This window comes from Neolamprologus multifasciatus, chromosome 2, assembly GCF_963576455.1.
Source record: "Neolamprologus multifasciatus chromosome 2, fNeoMul1.2, whole genome shotgun sequence".
Taxonomy (NCBI): Eukaryota; Metazoa; Chordata; class Actinopteri; order Cichliformes; family Cichlidae; genus Neolamprologus; species Neolamprologus multifasciatus.
Genome location: NC_140440.1, coordinates 22,192,367 through 22,209,359, shown reverse-complemented (window position 1 = coordinate 22,209,359; position 16,993 = coordinate 22,192,367). Strand labels below are relative to the sequence as shown.

The window sequence follows — 16,993 nt, the reverse complement described above, 5'->3', positions numbered from 1 at the left end:
ACAGCTCCCCAGGTACATGTTCATCACTCTGTCTTATGAGGATGCAGTGTGTGTGGACGGAACAGGCCACACACACTAATGCACTGCCTCATTTTGCATAACGATCGGGATATTTAAGAAGGTAAATAAACGCTTAGTGTGCAGAATTCTTAGAGGGGAAAAAAAAGAAAAAAAAACAGAGCTAAGTAATTATTAAAGTTTTCTCATGCATACACCAGTGGAAGCAAAATATAAAGAAATGAGGGGCGACATAAGATTTTTTACACAGTGCTGTAATTTCATTTGCTGAGCCTTCTTAAGGATTCGAATTCATTTCATTCAAGATTTTAACGTGATATATTACAGTGGGGTAAGAGCTTAGTGTGTATGACATAAATCCAACTTCCCCAGTTTTTTTGGGCACCTTCATTGCGTATCAGACCCCTCGCCTACTCCTTTCATTTTCTCTTCACGCTACCCACACAATAACAGACACACCACCTTACATGATTGATGACGCTATATGTTTTGGGTCATAAGCAGTTACTTTTTTAAAAGTTTTTTTTGTGGCAATTTCTGCACTTTGAGAAGTGTGTGTTCACACACGTTCACCAAAAAACAAATTATATATATAAAAAATGAAATTAAAACTGAATGTATTTTAAGGTCTGAGCCAGGTGAGCATGGCTAAATAAGGCAAGTTGTGTGAAGAAGAGCCATACCATTTACCATTAGTTTAAAAAACTGCTTTGACATCACAGATAAAGGCGTGGTGAGCAGCAACATTCCTACATTATTTATTGTACATTTTTATGCGTCCATAGCCGGCTGCTCTTTATCACAAACATTGTTACGTAATTTTAGATGATCTAATACCTATTTCATCCAGTGGCTAAAATCAGAAGTGTATAATGACTCAGTAGAAGAACGGTCTGGGACTAAAATCCCAGCCCTCTTATGCTCAGCACAATCACCACTAAATCACTTTTTAAGATTGATTTGGACGCCAGAAACCCAGCCTGCACTGTACACTGCAGTTTTTCACTACAAAACACAGTTTGTCTTGGCTGACGAAGCAGACTGGAGTGGTCCCCGGAGTGACTTACTCTCTTGTGTAACAGACCGGGTCAAAAAGGTTAAGCTAAAGCCAAGCGTCCATCTAGTACAAACAAACAGAGGGCTGACCCTTTTTTAAGCCTCCCGACGCTCCTGTTGGTCATCTGAAGCATCTTTCTGAGGGCAAAAACGATGTATGTGCTCTATGCTTGTATAATCAGCAATTAAGCTAATGTACTTCAGGCCAGAGAAAGGTGAACTTTGGTGTCAGAGAACCTTGCTGGTTGTGCAGCTGTGTGTGGTGGTCTGTGGAGACGAGTGGTGTGTGCTTTGCTGATTTACCCTTTTTTGATTTACATGAACTTTTCAGTTTAGTGATGAACTCCTGCTTTTTGTTGCATTCCTTACTTATCGGCTTGCCCGTATCTCTTAGTTAGATCTCTTAGATAGAAATTTTAATAAAAACTTTTAATTTAACAATTTTGCCTCCCTGTCTCCTTTTTTTTAACCCGGACACTTTTTGTTACTTTCCCACATCCCCTGGACCTCTTAGGGGAGTGTAAAAAGCACAGTAGGTTTTATTTAAGGTGGTGGCAGTGATAAAAACTGCACTTAGTAGCTCAGAAAGTGCTTAAAGATGTACACTTAGTCCTTGGGCTCATTATGCCTTTCTCTGTCTCTTACAATTTCTACCGCTCCACAACATTTTAACATCTTATCTCTCTGCGTCCCTCTTTCTTTCCCTCCCTTTCCCTTTTCTTTTTTTTCTCCAGACTGCGCTGGATGTGGAGCCGAGATCAAGCAGGGTCAGTCTCTCCTGGCACTTGACAAACAGTGGCACGTCAGCTGCTTCAGATGTCGGACGTGCAATATGGTCCTCACTGGAGAGTACATCAGCAAGTGAGTGTGTAAAGGGAAGGAAAACAGAGAGAAACAAAATGCCCAACAACTGCTCTGTCCTTCTTTATCTGCGGTTTCCCCAAGACAAGGCAAATTGTGTCGTTGACACTCTACTAGCAGCATGTTCTATGTTGCAGGGATGGAGTGCCATACTGTGAGGCAGATTACCACGCCCAGTATGGGGTGAAATGTGAGACCTGCAGCAGATACATCAGTGGAAGGGTTTTGGAGGTGAGAACGGAACCAGATGTCAACATTAGATGATCCCACCGCAGCAGCAGCACAGAAATCCAAATTGGAGTGAACCGCGGAGCGTAATCAGCGTTATCGTAATTGAACCGCCGCATCGCACGTCCTCTGCGGAGTTTAAGCCCCGCTGCGCTTCAGCGAGTGACCGACTTAAGATTGAGGGGGTGATAAAACATTTTGTGAAGCTTTACTAAACCGAAACCAATTGAGCTGCACCACGTTGAGCGCGCCCGACAGAGCATCCGAGCAGATTGACTCTTTCTACTTGAGGTCAAAGAGAACACAAACCACCCTCCACTCTGAGGAGGTTAAAAAAAAAACTAGACTGAGGCACAACTTTGTGAAAGGAACGGAGACAAAAAGGGAGTTTAAAAAAAAAGATCAGAGGCTAAAAGTGAAGGGTGATGTCAGAGGGAGACACAGAAAGCGGGATTAAAAATGCACAGAGTGAAGCAGTTTTTTAAGAGATTGCAGAAGGAGTCAGCAGCAAAGGATCTACAGCAAAGAGTTAGGAGTTGGGCTTAAGAAAGAAGTGAAGGGAGAGTAATGAGGAGAGCAGGGCTGGAAATAATGAAAGTGATAAAGTGCAGATGCTAATTAAATGTTTTGGAAGAGTCTCTGGTGGGCGTCTTGTGTCTGAGGGGACTTGAGGAAAGGGTAAAACTTTGTCACACGCACACACAAACACACACATGCACATACAGGGTCTTGTTGTCCCTTTGCTCCTTCGCCTGTCAGAATAGCTGGTGTAAAGTGCTTTGTTCCTGACTGTCAGCCTCTCTAGGCTATTTATAGACATGGGGACATGTCAGCCTTCATGCTGCAAGTCTCTCTCTCACTTTCTTTTCCCACTGCATCTGTGTCGTTTGTTCTCTGAACATGTGTATCTGTGCTCGCTTGCATTCAGTCTTCTGTCAGTATCTGATCACATAATGATGCACTTCTTTAGGATGCAGCGTGCATCTAGACGGACTCAGGGGAAGTCTCATGCAGAGGTTTGTAGCCCTACACATGCAAAATGCAGTTCATTAAGGATAAGAAAAACTTAGGAGCTGATTATTGGCACATTGACAGATACCAATAAGTCGCACAGACGTCTGTTTAAAAGTGTTGCTTTCATTTATGCTGTCCGACATCAAACACTCGGATTAATCTCTCTGCGTCTGTGTTGATAATTAGACTTTTTTTCCCCCACGGCGCAGTGCTTCCGTTTAACTTAACACAGCCAAAGGTTGTTAGTTTAATGAGTAGTTATATAGAAGATGGAGGAGGGAAGACATAAAGGGGGAAAGTGGAGGGTTGAGGATCATAAAACCGTCTTTCTTGTGTTTCACTTAATGTCTCAGTTTGGCAATAAATTTAGCAGCCTGTTAGTGCCACCACAGAGGTTCCTCATTTGAGATGGTAACAGCACTTGTTTAACTGATACCATTTGGCCACCGATAGTAAACGCTCCACTGCTTGGAAAACAGACAGAAGTGCTGCATCCTCCCCCTTTCGTAGTAACCTGAGCAGATAGGGAGTGCGGTTAAGATGTGTCTCGGAAACAGCTGAGCGTCTTGCTGCACAGTGGCAGCTCTTGGAGGGAGCTCGCTCATCAGGAAATCTTGGAATCTTTCTTGGAAATCCAGTAAAAACGTGCAATTTATGAACACCAGGAAGATTCAGTGCAGCTTGAAATGATATAAAGTACCTCACTGTGCACACGAACACACCCACTTAAACTTGCATGCCGTGGGAGTTCAGCTGACACAGTTCAGGTCTCCTCGTCTGCAGTGCCTCTATAAATAGAAATTCTCGAATGGTGCGTTTAGGGAAGGCAGAGGTGATGGGATGGGGCCACGCCTCGGCCATCAGCCCCGCAGGGTTGCATGTGAGAAACATCAGGAGTGTGATCACTTTTCTGTGTCCATTTCAGCTGCACCGTGTGCTTGGATTTATCCCCTCGAGGCACCTTGCATGTTCAAGGGCATGTTTCACACTCACATGTCCTTCACTTACATGATTTTGTATTGTACACACACATGCATACACATGCTTCCTCATGTGACTGACCTACGGGGATCTTTGCTCTAATTATGTCATAGGGAGAGAATGGGTGGTTTCTAGCATGCTGATGAAACAGCTTCGGGCAATCCACTGGTCTCCTAATACTTTCTGAGGCTACTGGTGGCCAAATAAAGCGCATAAAAAACATATGGAAACAGTGACCTGCTCTGCTAGGCGGGGTGCAATTTTTAGATAGGCCCTCAATCTGTGAAAATCCTTGTAGCGATGATTTACGTTCAGCCACGTCCTCTCCTCATCACACAGGCAGGAGGGAAACACTACCATCCAACCTGCGCTCGGTGCGCCCGCTGCAACATGATGTTCAAAGAGGGCGAGGAAATGTACCTGACAGGTCGAGTATCAACACATATGCATGTTTTAGATTGTGCTCACCAATTTTAAAAAATGCACGGCATGCGGGGAACACCCAGCAACTGTGTGACTGCCCTCTTTCTCTTGTTCCTCAGGATGCGAGGTGTGGCACCCGTTATGCAAGCAAGCGGCGAGAGCAGAGAGGAGACTCAGGGTGAGCTGGACTTTCAATTCAGTCTTTGTGTTTACGGAGGACTAGTTTAAACAGTCCTAAGAGCATTTGACAGTGGTACAGAGAGAAGCCCACAGATATAGAGTGAAACTTCCTCACTATGTGAATTAACTCTCTCTTTGTCTGATTCTAACCCACAGCACAGACGCCTGTCCGAGGCCTCCATCTCTCCCCCGGGCTCCTCAATAGGCTCTCCCAGTAGAGTTATATGTGTAAGTAACCTGTGACTCTGCAGCTTTTAGTCACTTTTGGCTGCCACACTGCCACCGAGCCTACCCTTGAAGCACCTTTGCTACACTAGAATCACGAGCACTATGCTTAGGCTTGAACAGTCAAGCACAAAATAAGAGAGGCTGCTCGCTCCCTTGGCCTGTTCACTTTGTCTGTGTCCTTAACCTCTGTTGTCACTGCTGATGTGCCAGACATCCCATTAGATTTGAAATAAAAAAACTGTGGTGCGACTGAACTCCTGTCGTTTAGTCTCAAGGGGTTGAACTGCATTGCTTCATTTATTGTTATACACATTCCCATGTTTTCTGGGGGCGGTTCAAAAGTTCAAATTCATATAAGCATTTTATAAACTGATTATTTTAATGCTTTAATGACGAAAACTGTTTTGGCTGCAAGGGCCGCCTGAAGTCTGGAACTTAAGAACTGCCAAAACAATGGGTTTGCTCCTTTTGCAAAGCTTTGTCAGTCCTTTACTGAATCTCTCTCTTCAGTTTTATTTCAAATCAAATGGCAAAATTGTGGATACAATGTGTCACTGTCTTCAACCTGACTGGATATCTCATGCTCATTTTCAATATTCAATGACCAAAAAGCACTCTACTCATTATACACTAAGTAAAAAAAATTAAAGGAACACTTGTTAATCGGAGTATAGCATCAAGTCAGTTAAACCTCTGTGATATTGATCTGCTCAGTTAAATATCAGAGGGGGTTGGTAATCAGTTTTATCTGCTTTAGTGTTAATGAAATTAACAACTAGAGTGGCAACCCTCAAAACAGGAATGGTTTTACAGCTGGAGGACAATGATATTTTTTTCTGTCATCTGCTTTCTCACTGTTTTGCATTTGGTTATGGTCAGTGCCACTAGTGGTAGCATGAGGCAATTCCTGGACCCTACAGTGGTTGCATCTCAATATGTACCAGAAAGTTTGCTGTGTCTCCCAGCACAGTCTCAAGAGCATGGACGAGTTCCAGGACACAGTTACTGTAGGAAAGCTGGACAGGGCCACAGAAGGTCCTTAACCCATCAGGAGGGCTGATATCTGCTGGTTTGTGCGAGGAGGAACAGGATGAGCACTTTCAAAGCTGCAAAATGACTTGCAGCATGGCACTGGCGTGAATGTCTGATCTAAAGACTGTCCAGGAGCTCAGTGATGCCCTGATGGTGCCTTCCAGATCTGCAAGGAGATCCTCCAAGCACCATCTGTCATGTTATTAGCAGCATGCCCCAACATACAAACCATACAAACTACTAAGTGCCCTTTTGACTCACTGGAATATAATTTAATCAAAATGGACTAGCCTGTTGCATCATTTTTTAACTTTGATTCTCAGGGCGTCTTTGAATTCGGCCCTCTGTAGATTGATAATTGTCATTTCCATCAAACGATGTGGCATCCTTTCGTTTCTAACACATTACAGAGTCAATGTTGGTTTAGATATCCAGCATGATCTCCCCCTCCAATCTAATGTGTTGTCAAAGTGTTCCTTTAAGTTTTTTGAGCAGTGTTTATGCTGAAAACCACATCAGAGTGTCAGCCAGGCCTTATTTTTTGTTTAGTGCTTAGCAGTTGCACTTGTAAGTCCTGCCTTTTTGGCTGTCTGAATTGTTGCTGTGTATCACTGCAGTATTAGCATGTCAGGGGTTATCTGCATGCAAGCAGGAGTCACTGCTCCTTGCTCAGCCCTGCACTGCTCTCTTCTCATAATCAATGACCTTTCTGTTTAAGGTGATGGATGAGGAAGAAATGCAGTGTAAGCACGCTTGTCACCCATACTGTCTCCACGCTTCCTCCCTCTCTTTCGCTCTCCTGCTGTCTGTGCTTCCTCTGCTTTCTCTCTGACATATGCTGATATCCTGAAGGTCAACAGCTTACAGTGCTGTCAGCTCCTGCAGCGTGTTCGTTTGTACCTGTGTGTTCCTCATCAAGTTTTCTCTGCCCCCCCTCTATGGCTCTCACTGTTTCATGATCTGCTTGCTATCACTGGTGAAGTTCTCATTCATTGTCCATGTGGTTGATGTTGGGTCTTGTTGCTGTAGCGCTGTCTTTTGGTGGGTGTATGTGTGTCCTCTCTCCAGGCCAGAGTGGAGAATGAGATCCTAGATTATAAGGACCTAGCTGCCCTGCCAAAGGTCAAAGCCATATATGAGGTCCAACAGCCAGACCTCATATCCTCCTCATACCAGCCGTACCACAGATACATCTCTGATGACAGACTAGACACTTACAGCTATGGGGAGGTACTGCAGCCACACACTCCAGGTCAAACACAGCGTTGCTCTCGTCACTCTTTTCAGCAAGATCAAAAATGGGTGTCATGCAGTTTGATTGGGCATATTTTGTTAGTTTTCGATTTTTTTTTTCTGTTTTTGAAAAATAATCCCAGAAATGATTGATATTTGTTTGGATGATTTAGGTTAGGTATTGATTGATGATTGATTGATGTGATGTTTACAGAAGTAATTTTAAAGGTGAAAAACGATCAAACTGTCTTTTGTGGATGAGTGAACTGTTTAAAACATTTGACCAAACTCATTTTTTACATAGCAGTCAGTTATTTGTAGTGCAAATGTGCAATTAAATGTAAACATACTTACAGGAAATTATGTTTTCATGATTAAAATTTTGATTATGTTTCATGCCACTCTCACATCTGTCTTCTCAAGAAGAAAGAGCTTGCAGGTGATCGGTTTGGGTTTTAAACAACGAACCTTGCAAGCTTCAACCAAGAAATAATGCATGCTAACCCTCATTTGGATTTTGCAGTCTAAAAAGAAGATAAATAGCCACTTTTCCACACAATGGATTAAACCTGGTCTTTGAAAAAACAGAAAAGAAAAATTAAACTGAAAGTAGACTAGACTCCGTGTCTGGGAAACTCAGCAATAAAGTTTTAATCAGTCAGCTTTTGAAATCTGTGAAAGAGGTATGGAAGAGGATTACAGCCGCAGATTCAGTTCAGCATCTTGAGAAAAAAAATCACAATTTACACTTTTTTTTCCATCTTGACATTTTTCGCAGAATTATTACTTTAGTCCTACAATCTCAATTTTTTCCCCTACATTTGTATTCTGAAAACAAAGTCATGAAGCCCTATTTTCTTTTTTCTTACTTTCTTTTCTTTAGCCCCTCTTCTTCAGAGTGGTTACCTAAGAAACTGAATGAGTTGATTTCATTAAAATTTTAAACTTTAATTGTCTTTTCCTGTCTCCCCTGCAGTCACTTGGGACTCTCTCTCCCTATTCTCAGGTAAGCACTCTGAACGTAGCAGTGAATGTAGTACAAGTTCACCCAAGTGAGCTGTGTGTCTGTTTGCTTGTCTTTCACCTGACTTGCTTTGTTTGTCCCTTTTAGGACTATGACAGCCTAGATATAAAGCAAAGGCGGTGCTCCAGTCCCGGCTACATCGACTCACCAACTTATAGTCGCCAAGGCATGTCACCCATCATGCCTCGCTCTCCACAGCACTATGGCTACCCTGGTAAGATGTCTGTTTTAGAAAGTTTAGGAAACCAGCTGCTGGAAACTTCATTAAGTCACATAACAACTAAGTAATAATCTTTTAATTAGAAGCTCCTGTAGAAGTTGTAGCCACATAGTTAGCATAAAGACAATGAATAAACTCAACTGTGTCGTCCAACTAGTTGCACAAAAGCAAAATGTCAAACTATTCCTTTTACTAGAGATCAAAGTGTTTGTCATTTCCATCTGTCATTACCAGTTAAGACAAATAGCCCCTAATATATTTGTACTGGTGACAAATATCTGCCACAGTAGCTGCTTGACTGTCACCTTTGCTGCAGTTGCTCCTTGGCTATCATTTCATTTAACTCTTACACATGTGCGTTGAGGCTGTAATTACTAATTACAGTTCTAAACAGCCCTCTATGCTGCTGATAAGTCAATAACCTTTGTTGTTACACAAGTAGAAAGGTTACTGAGTGTCACCTTGTAATTTTAAACACACTTTTGAGCTGTTTGGCTTTCATCTGCATGTGCTGATGCCTTCCTTCATGCTCGTGTTTCCTTCGCTGTGATTGGGCCATGGCTGGCTGCAGGCTCTGAGAGTGGCAGGAGTTCACCTTATTATAGCCAAGACGGGCGACCAAGCACACCCACCACAAACCAGCCCCCTAAACATTTTCATGTACCAGGTAGGACTCCTCATCTCCTCACAGTCACACTACTCTCAGATTTATTTATTTCTTTTTTCACTTCACAGAGAAGATTTCATCAGCCATTATTCACTGAAGGAAGTCCTTTAAAAAAGGTCATATTAAGTTGCTCAGGAGTGAGCGTGTGTGAAAATGTGAAAGTTGTATATTTATACAACACATAATCAATCTGGCATATTCTTCCCCTCAAACTGCATATTTACTTTTCTTTACAATCATCCCTCCTACCTCGCCTGGCAGTAGTTCACATCCTCTCCTCCTTTACTCCTCCATGTTTCACGTCTTCATCTCCTCTTTCTCTCCTCAGCCACAGGGGATCCCAACATCTACAGGAAGCCTCCCATCTATAAGAGAACGGGTACAGTGCAGTTAGTCCTGCCTTAGCCTGCCTGTCCTTCTGTCAGTTTTAGTCATGCTTTGTTTAACCCGATGTAGATGTGTTTACCGGCCTCTCGCCATTCAGCTTCGAGTAGTGTCTATGTTTCAGCTGTTCAGTGAAACCGAAGCCTGCACAAACAAAAACAGCAACGATTAGACGTGCTAGAAAAAGCACAAAGGTTTTTGACTTGCGTGGCTCGTTCCAAAGTTGAGGAAGGGGATCAGTCAGACGTCTCGCATTAGCGGCACTGAGTGAATATAAAAGAGCGATGTTTTAGTGTGCATGCCACAAGCATATGAATATGCCTGCTAGCGCGCGCAGCTCCCGACAGGTTCTTGTTGGCAAATAGTGCTGGAACAGGCCATGAATGAAGTGAAGGTTGCTCAGGCGTGAGAAGCGTTGAGTACAGAGGGCTCTGAGGACAACACAGTTCACCAGAATAGAACAGAACAATGGAACAAAGCGCACTGGAAAAACTGTTTTGTAACAGAATTTTAGATTTGCTGTGGAGTCTTCTTTTATTTGTCGGCCTTGCCTTTTCTTTTTTTTTCTTTTTAATGTGGGCTTAAACCATTTGTTACAAGTGTTCCAGCTCTAGAAAACAAATAGACTTGTTGTTTAAAGTCTTCATTACGTTCAGATAGCATGGTGGTGTGGTTAACACGAAATGCTGTTTTTTGGGAGACTTTTTTTTTTCACAAGGCCCAGCAATTAAATGCGCTTGAACTTTCTGGGTAGTGTGCATCAGTAACAGAGTCTCTTTCATTAAACTGCATTTTAAAGGCCTTTTCAGCTGAGAGTCATAAGACCTCTTGATTGAGGACAGTCTTATCTCTGTTGTTGTCCTGCATGCTTTTCCGTGCTGTGCGTGTATGTGTGTGTGGGGGTTAGTCAGTGAGCAGCGTGTCGACTCCCGTCACCCGTCAGTGTCTCTGTTCTAAAAATTAGTACATCACTGGTCACGACGCTGCCTCGCGCAGTCCTTTACACACGATTAAGAAAGTAGCATGCACTGTAATTGGCAGCCTTTGTTAGCTCGCCTTGTTTGAATAATGACATTTAACTCATACATCAGTGATATTGATCCCTGTACTTCATGTCTTCCTGAATAGCCATTGATTAACATGTTCTCTTGTGTCAGCGCCAAACACATCCCATGTAAACCCAAGGCCACAGCAGATACATGTGCTTTCCATTTGCTTTGTTCGCCAAATGCCAGTTATGTACTAATCAGTTAGCACCCAGTCATATACATGTATGCCTTCCGTGTGGGTAGCAAAGCACTTACATTGGATGCTCCAATAATGTTGCCCTTTATCTTTGCACCTCTTTTTTTTCTTTTATTGCATCCAATCACTTTTACTCACTTCCCTCCACCTTCTGCCCCACTTTACCCGGTGACCTTGCCTCTGTAAGTATCTCCCTCCTTTCACTGTTTCAGTTACCGTCAGTGAATAGATACAGAATTTCATTTGTCTTCATGCGTGTGTGTCACTGTATTTCGCATTCAGTGTTGTGCAGCCATACTTCCTCTGACAGTAGTATCAAGAGCGTTCAATATTGCTCTGAATATGTGTTGGTGTCGTGCATCGTGTACATGGGAATTCAATGGGCCATGGATTGGATCTGGCATGGCTAATGGCTAACAGAGTGAAGAGCGATCTATGCGACATTACCCTGCATGTCACTCCCATTGACTTCCGTTGACTATGCTTTAGTGCAGAGTGGCATCAATATCGCCGCCTCGCGCCATTCGTGAAATGAATGTGAGCCTCAGGCTGAGCCGTAACAGAACTCCCTTTTTAATGCCAGCTATTTTCCCGCCGTTGGCCGGAATATTGATCTTCTCTGACAAGAGCGTTGGATATCATACGTGTGCAGCTGTGGAGTGAATGTGCTTCATCGCTGTACGTCTTTGTGACGCTCATTAAGATGTTTTTGTTAGTGCGCTGCTGGTGCGTGCCGTCTTAAAGCAATAGTTTGACATGTTGGGAAATTTCCTTTCACACTGAGAGCAAGATGAGAAGATCAATACCAATCTTGTAGTATCTGTCTGTTCAATATGAAGCCAGGAAACATCTTCGCTTAGCTTGACAGAAAGAGTAGACGCAGTGTTAAGCAGCTAGCCTGGGTCTGTAAAACGCAAGGCCCTAAAGTTCATTAACAATCGAGTTTGGGTAATTCATTCAGAAACCAAGCACCATATCTTTTCTGTAGTTTATAGACACCAGAGTACGCTGCTGCAAGCCAAGAAATAATCCACATTTATTTTAATTTCTCCACTCTGGTGTTGCAAGATCCTGTTTATATCTGGTTTCTACTAGAACCAGAGGATTGTCATCATAGTGAAGTTTCCAGCCTTTGTGCTAAGCTGCGATGACCCTCTAATAACATGGGTGGGCAATTAATTTTCCCAAGGGGCCACATGAGAAACCGGGACTGTTTTTGGAGGGGTGCACCAATAAGCTGAACTCAGTTCTCCTCATTATTAATTTTCTCTTTATAAGCATTTTGATGTATTTCTTCACAGCAGTCCCGACTTCTCATGTGGCCCTTTAGGAAATTTAATTTCCCACCCCTGCTCTAGTGACTCCAGAATCATATTGAACTAACAGATATAAGAATGGTTTATAATTTCCCATCTAGCTCCCGACCATAAACTGAACAGACAAACTATTCCTCTAACAGGCCAGATCTTTTGGTTCTGCCTCTTTCTCTCTTAATTCAAACAGACAATCACGTGGATGCAGCCACCAAAAGCAGGACCAGTGAGGACATCCTCAGATCCTCCAGACTGTCTACCTACTCTCCAGAGCCATACAGCCAGTCAGAGTCTGACTACTACCCCTACAGCAGCTCCCCCAGGGGTATGAAACACCACTGTTTCACTTATTCAGAGTGTACCGATGGCACACATGGGAGAGCGGTTCGTTTTGTAGCCATATTGTCATGTTTATCCATTTACTCGCGCTGTTGCTGTGCTCCCCGCGAAAGTGCAAAATTCATAAAGGGAATCTCTTTCATCTCTTTTCCTCTCCCAGCCTATCGGGTGCCGAGAAGACGCTTCTCCACGGGAGGAGATGAAGAGACTTGGAGTCACGGTCTTCAAAGAGTAAGAGCTTCATCATTTTCTCTCTTTTCTTCAACGTCACACTGAAGTAAGTCCCCACCTCAAAAAAAAGAAAAGAAAGAAAATCACCCATAAATAAATAAATGCACTTTTTTAAAAGCACGGCGCCTGTGCCGTCCTCCTTATTTGCTTCTCTTGCTCTTTCTCTTTCTTTCGTTTAATTCAACAACGCGTCCTTCATTGTTTCCTCTCCACCTTCTGCTTCTCTCCTCGCCCTCTTTCCTCGCAGATTGGGAGTGGCATCGGGAGGATGATTCTAAAGGAGGAGATGAAAGCCAGATCTGGTTCCTATGACAACGACCCCTGGGGCAGCGCGAGGAATTCTCGTAGCGGGAGCAAGGAAACACTGAACACAACAAGCTATGGCACCACGGTGTACAACAACACCATCAATGGCTGTAAGGATCCACCTATCCACCCACCCCCACACCCCCAGTACATCCACCTCTTTTGTCTGCTGGTTTCTTCTATTTCAGCAGGTTTATGACTGTATTTCTGTACAGCCCTATATGTTGCCACAAGGGTTTTTTTATGAGCATCAGTATGTCGCCAGCGTCGTGAGGGCGAGGGTGATGAGGTTTGCGGATGCAGGTCATAGAGGGTCACGGCCGCTGCTGGAGGCTGGGTGGTGTATTGAGATGGAACGATGATGAGTGTGCTTAACAGCTGTGGTAGGCCAGCGACAGGGGCAGATGTGGCCTGTCAGTGTTGGAGGGATATCTGATCACACTGATTTAGAAAATTTCAAGCTAACTGAAACAGAGTGCTCAACCAGGTGTGCTGAAATTCCAGATGTCACAAAGTCACATGCCGACTTGTTTTTCTTTGTAATAGTCGCACTTCGCTGCTCATACAGTGTATAAGCTACTGGTTATTTTATCCTCTGACATTCAGCCTCACCTCATCTCTATCAGACAGGTTTTTTCCTGCTCCCTTTGCTTTCTCTCTCCAAAATTGTTCCATATGGGTGGATCTACCCTTCCATCTACCCCTGCATCTATGTGATTCTCTCACTCTCACAGCTGGTGTCCCATATCCTGTTTTATTTATGAGCGGTAAGATCTCTCATTAAAGCCGCTTCTCAAATGGGAGTGAGCGGGGCTGAATGGGACTCGGCTCGGTGGTGGTGTTTGAAAGGCAACAAAGGCTTGTAACTGTGCAAGCTTGGGTGTTGCAGTTAGATGTTGAAGCATGTAGTGTGTTTTTTGCACACTTGTGCATCTTATTTTTCTCGTTTTTTTAAAAGATGCTTGCATGTTCCCTGGCCTTATTGCCCCTTTGATGTTTTGTGTTCCTCGCAGGGCTTGATGAATGTGGAACTTGCCCCCCTTTTTTCTTTAATTCCTCTTTTTGTCAAGCCTTTAAAAGACAGATTGATGTCAAAACTCTACACTTATTTTCCCTGATGAGGTTTTTCATGAATTTAGATTAGGCTCATGTGCTGCATGATTTATTGTTTTATTATTGTTGTTTTTGTGACAGGTAATCGTATCATCTGTTTATTTTACAGCTCCTCGGTCACAGTATAGCACCGATAGCGGTAAGTTCATCTGCAGAGCGTTTCAATATGTGGCTCTGGTTTATTTAAATAGCTGTTTTTTTAAGGCATCAGTTTATTATTGATCTTTTCCTGCTAGTTTTAATACTCCCGGATTCTCTTCGACCAGCATCATTTGCACACATCTGGAGCTCTAGGGATATTTTTTGTTTTAGGTTAGGCAGGAGCGCCATCTTATGGTGCCAGAATACATGAAAACAACTGAACATTTAAGCAGCTCATGTCTAGACAGATATCATGCTGATGTGTTTTCTTTTTTCTGCTTCAGATTTTGTTTGTAAGTCAGCTTCACTACCGGGATATGGCCGCAACGGCATCCAGCGGGTGAGATCACACTGAACCTGGCAAAGCATGAATAGCTGTGACATATTCTATCATACATATTATTTGGCTTAATTCAAATAACTCTTTTGGCCCCTTTCACTTTTTATTATTACCTTCGGCCCAGCTTTCAAGCTGTTTTATTAGTTAATTCCCCAAAGCTCGCTGCTCTTGTTAATCTCACTGTCCTACTCTGTTCCTGCAGCCTCAGAGTGCAGATTGCTACCAGTACCAATATGACAGTGGCAGCGAGGTCAACTGGGGAAGCAGAGGTAATTTAATATGAATTAAAAACACCTTATTAGAGCCAAGCAATTAATCTAACATGCTTTTTTTTCAATTGCACTGATTTCATTTTCTCTCTCTCTTTTCTCCCAGCAGAACACAAAGTAAGGCTTTTTTTTTTTTTAAAATAATGAAATTCCACTCCTTTTGTACCTGGGTATCTGAAATGTGTGTGTGTGTCCTTTCCTTTATCCTGCAGATTTACCCCTATGAGTCGCTCATCGTCACCACCAGAGGGCGCAACAGGCTGCCCAAAGATGTAGACAGAGCCAGACTGGAAGTAAGTTAATGAAACGAGACATTAACGGCCAAAGAAATCCCAAAACCATGACTAGAATTTGAGACTTAATTTCTGCTATGATGTGTTTTTCCAGCGCCACCTGTCCCCAGAGGAGTTTGTCCAAGTGTTCGGTATGACCGTGGAAGAGTTTGACCGGCTGGCTCTGTGGAAGAGAAATGAACTGAAAAAACAGGCGCGACTGTTTTAATAACATACAGACGTGTGTTGAATACTGCCATAGAGCCGGAGACAGACTAACTGTAGGAGGGGACGGATAGAAATGAAGACTCCTACACAGTTACACTGCCATGCCCGAGAAACCTGTTCTACATCCCCTCACGTGATAAACCAAATTCTGGTCCCACCAGATGGACTCCGGGGATACCGAGAGACATTATGCACGCTGGACTGATAAACTTGTGTGCAACTTGTGTGGGGTGCAAGCAATAGAGACTGTCATACAGTAGTGTTTTGCTTTTGTTAAGCCTAAAGGATGAAGGATGCCGTTAGTGACCAGAGCTGCAGTAGTAAAACATAATGAGGAGAATTTTGGCTTTGCCTTATTTGTTACGCTCTCTTAGGTATGACTGTGCAGCACCAGCAATCTGAATGAGTAGAATGTAGGTATAGCATATCATTTATGACACTTTATCAGTGAGAATGACTAGATGAAAAAGAGTGTGAGCCTGCGAGCATCGCTTTGCTTTTTTTTCTCTTTTTTTTTTGCTTAGGGATGCATTTTGTTTACCTGTGACCCCGTTTTCTTGCTCTCTCACAGAAACTAAGAGACCTGTAGTTTACAACAATTGATTTAGATATGAAAACCAAACTGAGAACGCAAATGTACAATTTATCAGATCACTCTGGTTAAACTTGTCAAAGATCACCAATAGATTCATCTCACTGTGCAGCTGTGCGATAACCTAAAAGAATGTGCAATCACGGCGGTCCTGTCCTTCTGCTTTTCTACCCGTTGCAATAGAACGATGACTAAATGTTTTAGGATGAGAGTTGTAGTCATCCATTTGCATTTGCTTTTTATTTATATACTTTTAGAATGGTAATCTAATAATTTTGTAGCTCCAGAGATTATATCACTCACAGATAAAACACTCTGCAAAGGATTTAACGTGCCGACAAAGATCCAGGGTTGTTGAAGACTTTGAATACTGTTATTTTTGATTTTTGTCACTAAAATTAAACTTCAAATCAAAACCAGCCTCCTCTTTTTTATTACTTTACTAGCTACACTTTTAATAGACTGTGGAATATTTGTTTTAGGCAACTGCCCTTATTTGCTTTCCAGGTGCTTGTGTAAGTATGAAGACTGATACCACCAGAGCCTGTTCACTTCCTGTTAATGCCAGCTGGGGTGCTCAGCAGTACTCACTGCATAGAGTACCAACAGTGTCGAGCCATCCCTCATTTCTTCATGTTTTATTTCAAAAGACTCAGACTCTCTGGTAATTTGGTCTTGAGCAATAGTTATCCAGCCTTTTGAAGGGTGTTTTAACTGTTTGTTTGTTTTTTTATTTCCTTTTTTTCACTCATTTTCAGTCATGTCACAACAGCAGTCACTTCAAGATGCTTTACATTGTAAGGTAAAGACACCAGAATAATACAGCCTCTACAGCTGTCTATATAATACGGTAGAGGCTCTGTCATGGTTTCGGGCTCCCTTTCAGCCAGTGGTGTTGGGGATTTTGTTAAAACTGATTGAATCATGAAAGAAAAAAAAGTACTGTCAGATTTGTATTCTTCAGCATGAAAATCCGAAACACTGCCAAAGCAGTAAAAGCACATCTTTAAAGAAAAACACACAATGGAACACTATGAGTCATGATTTGGCCTTCC

At 42.8% G+C, this 16,993-nt stretch overlaps 1 protein-coding gene across 9 annotated transcripts in view; it reads left to right on the top strand.

Moving 5' to 3' along the window:
• The window catches only part of ablim3 (actin binding LIM protein family, member 3), a 47,056-nt gene extending 30,699 nt beyond the window's left edge, over positions 1-16,357 (top strand). For 2 of the 9 annotated variants that reach the window (XM_085175901.1, XM_085175879.1), the window contains exons 5-23: positions 1,809-1,935; positions 2,073-2,166; positions 4,498-4,585; positions 4,701-4,759; positions 4,918-4,989; positions 7,090-7,251; positions 8,231-8,260; positions 8,366-8,492; positions 9,070-9,165; positions 9,494-9,544; positions 12,298-12,432; positions 12,607-12,677; positions 12,925-13,093; positions 14,206-14,235; positions 14,522-14,577; positions 14,780-14,846; positions 14,953-14,963; positions 15,059-15,139; positions 15,234-16,357. In XM_085175901.1, coding sequence (XP_085032027.1) covers positions 1,809-1,935; positions 2,073-2,166; positions 4,498-4,585; positions 4,701-4,759; positions 4,918-4,989; positions 7,090-7,251; positions 8,231-8,260; positions 8,366-8,492; positions 9,070-9,165; positions 9,494-9,544; positions 12,298-12,432; positions 12,607-12,677; positions 12,925-13,093; positions 14,206-14,235; positions 14,522-14,577; positions 14,780-14,846; positions 14,953-14,963; positions 15,059-15,139; positions 15,234-15,347 — 1,640 coding nt within the window. In that variant the 3' untranslated portion in view covers positions 15,348-16,357. The remainder of the gene's footprint in view (positions 1-1,808; positions 1,936-2,072; positions 2,167-4,497; positions 4,586-4,700; positions 4,760-4,917; positions 4,990-7,089; positions 7,252-8,230; positions 8,261-8,365; positions 8,493-9,069; positions 9,166-9,493; positions 9,545-12,297; positions 12,433-12,606; positions 12,678-12,924; positions 13,094-14,205; positions 14,236-14,521; positions 14,578-14,779; positions 14,847-14,952; positions 14,964-15,058; positions 15,140-15,233) is intronic. The other 7 variants (XM_085175894.1, XM_085175885.1, XR_014876631.1 and 4 more) reach the window with 7 other exon arrangements.
• Positions 16,358-16,993: the final 636 nt, after the last annotated feature.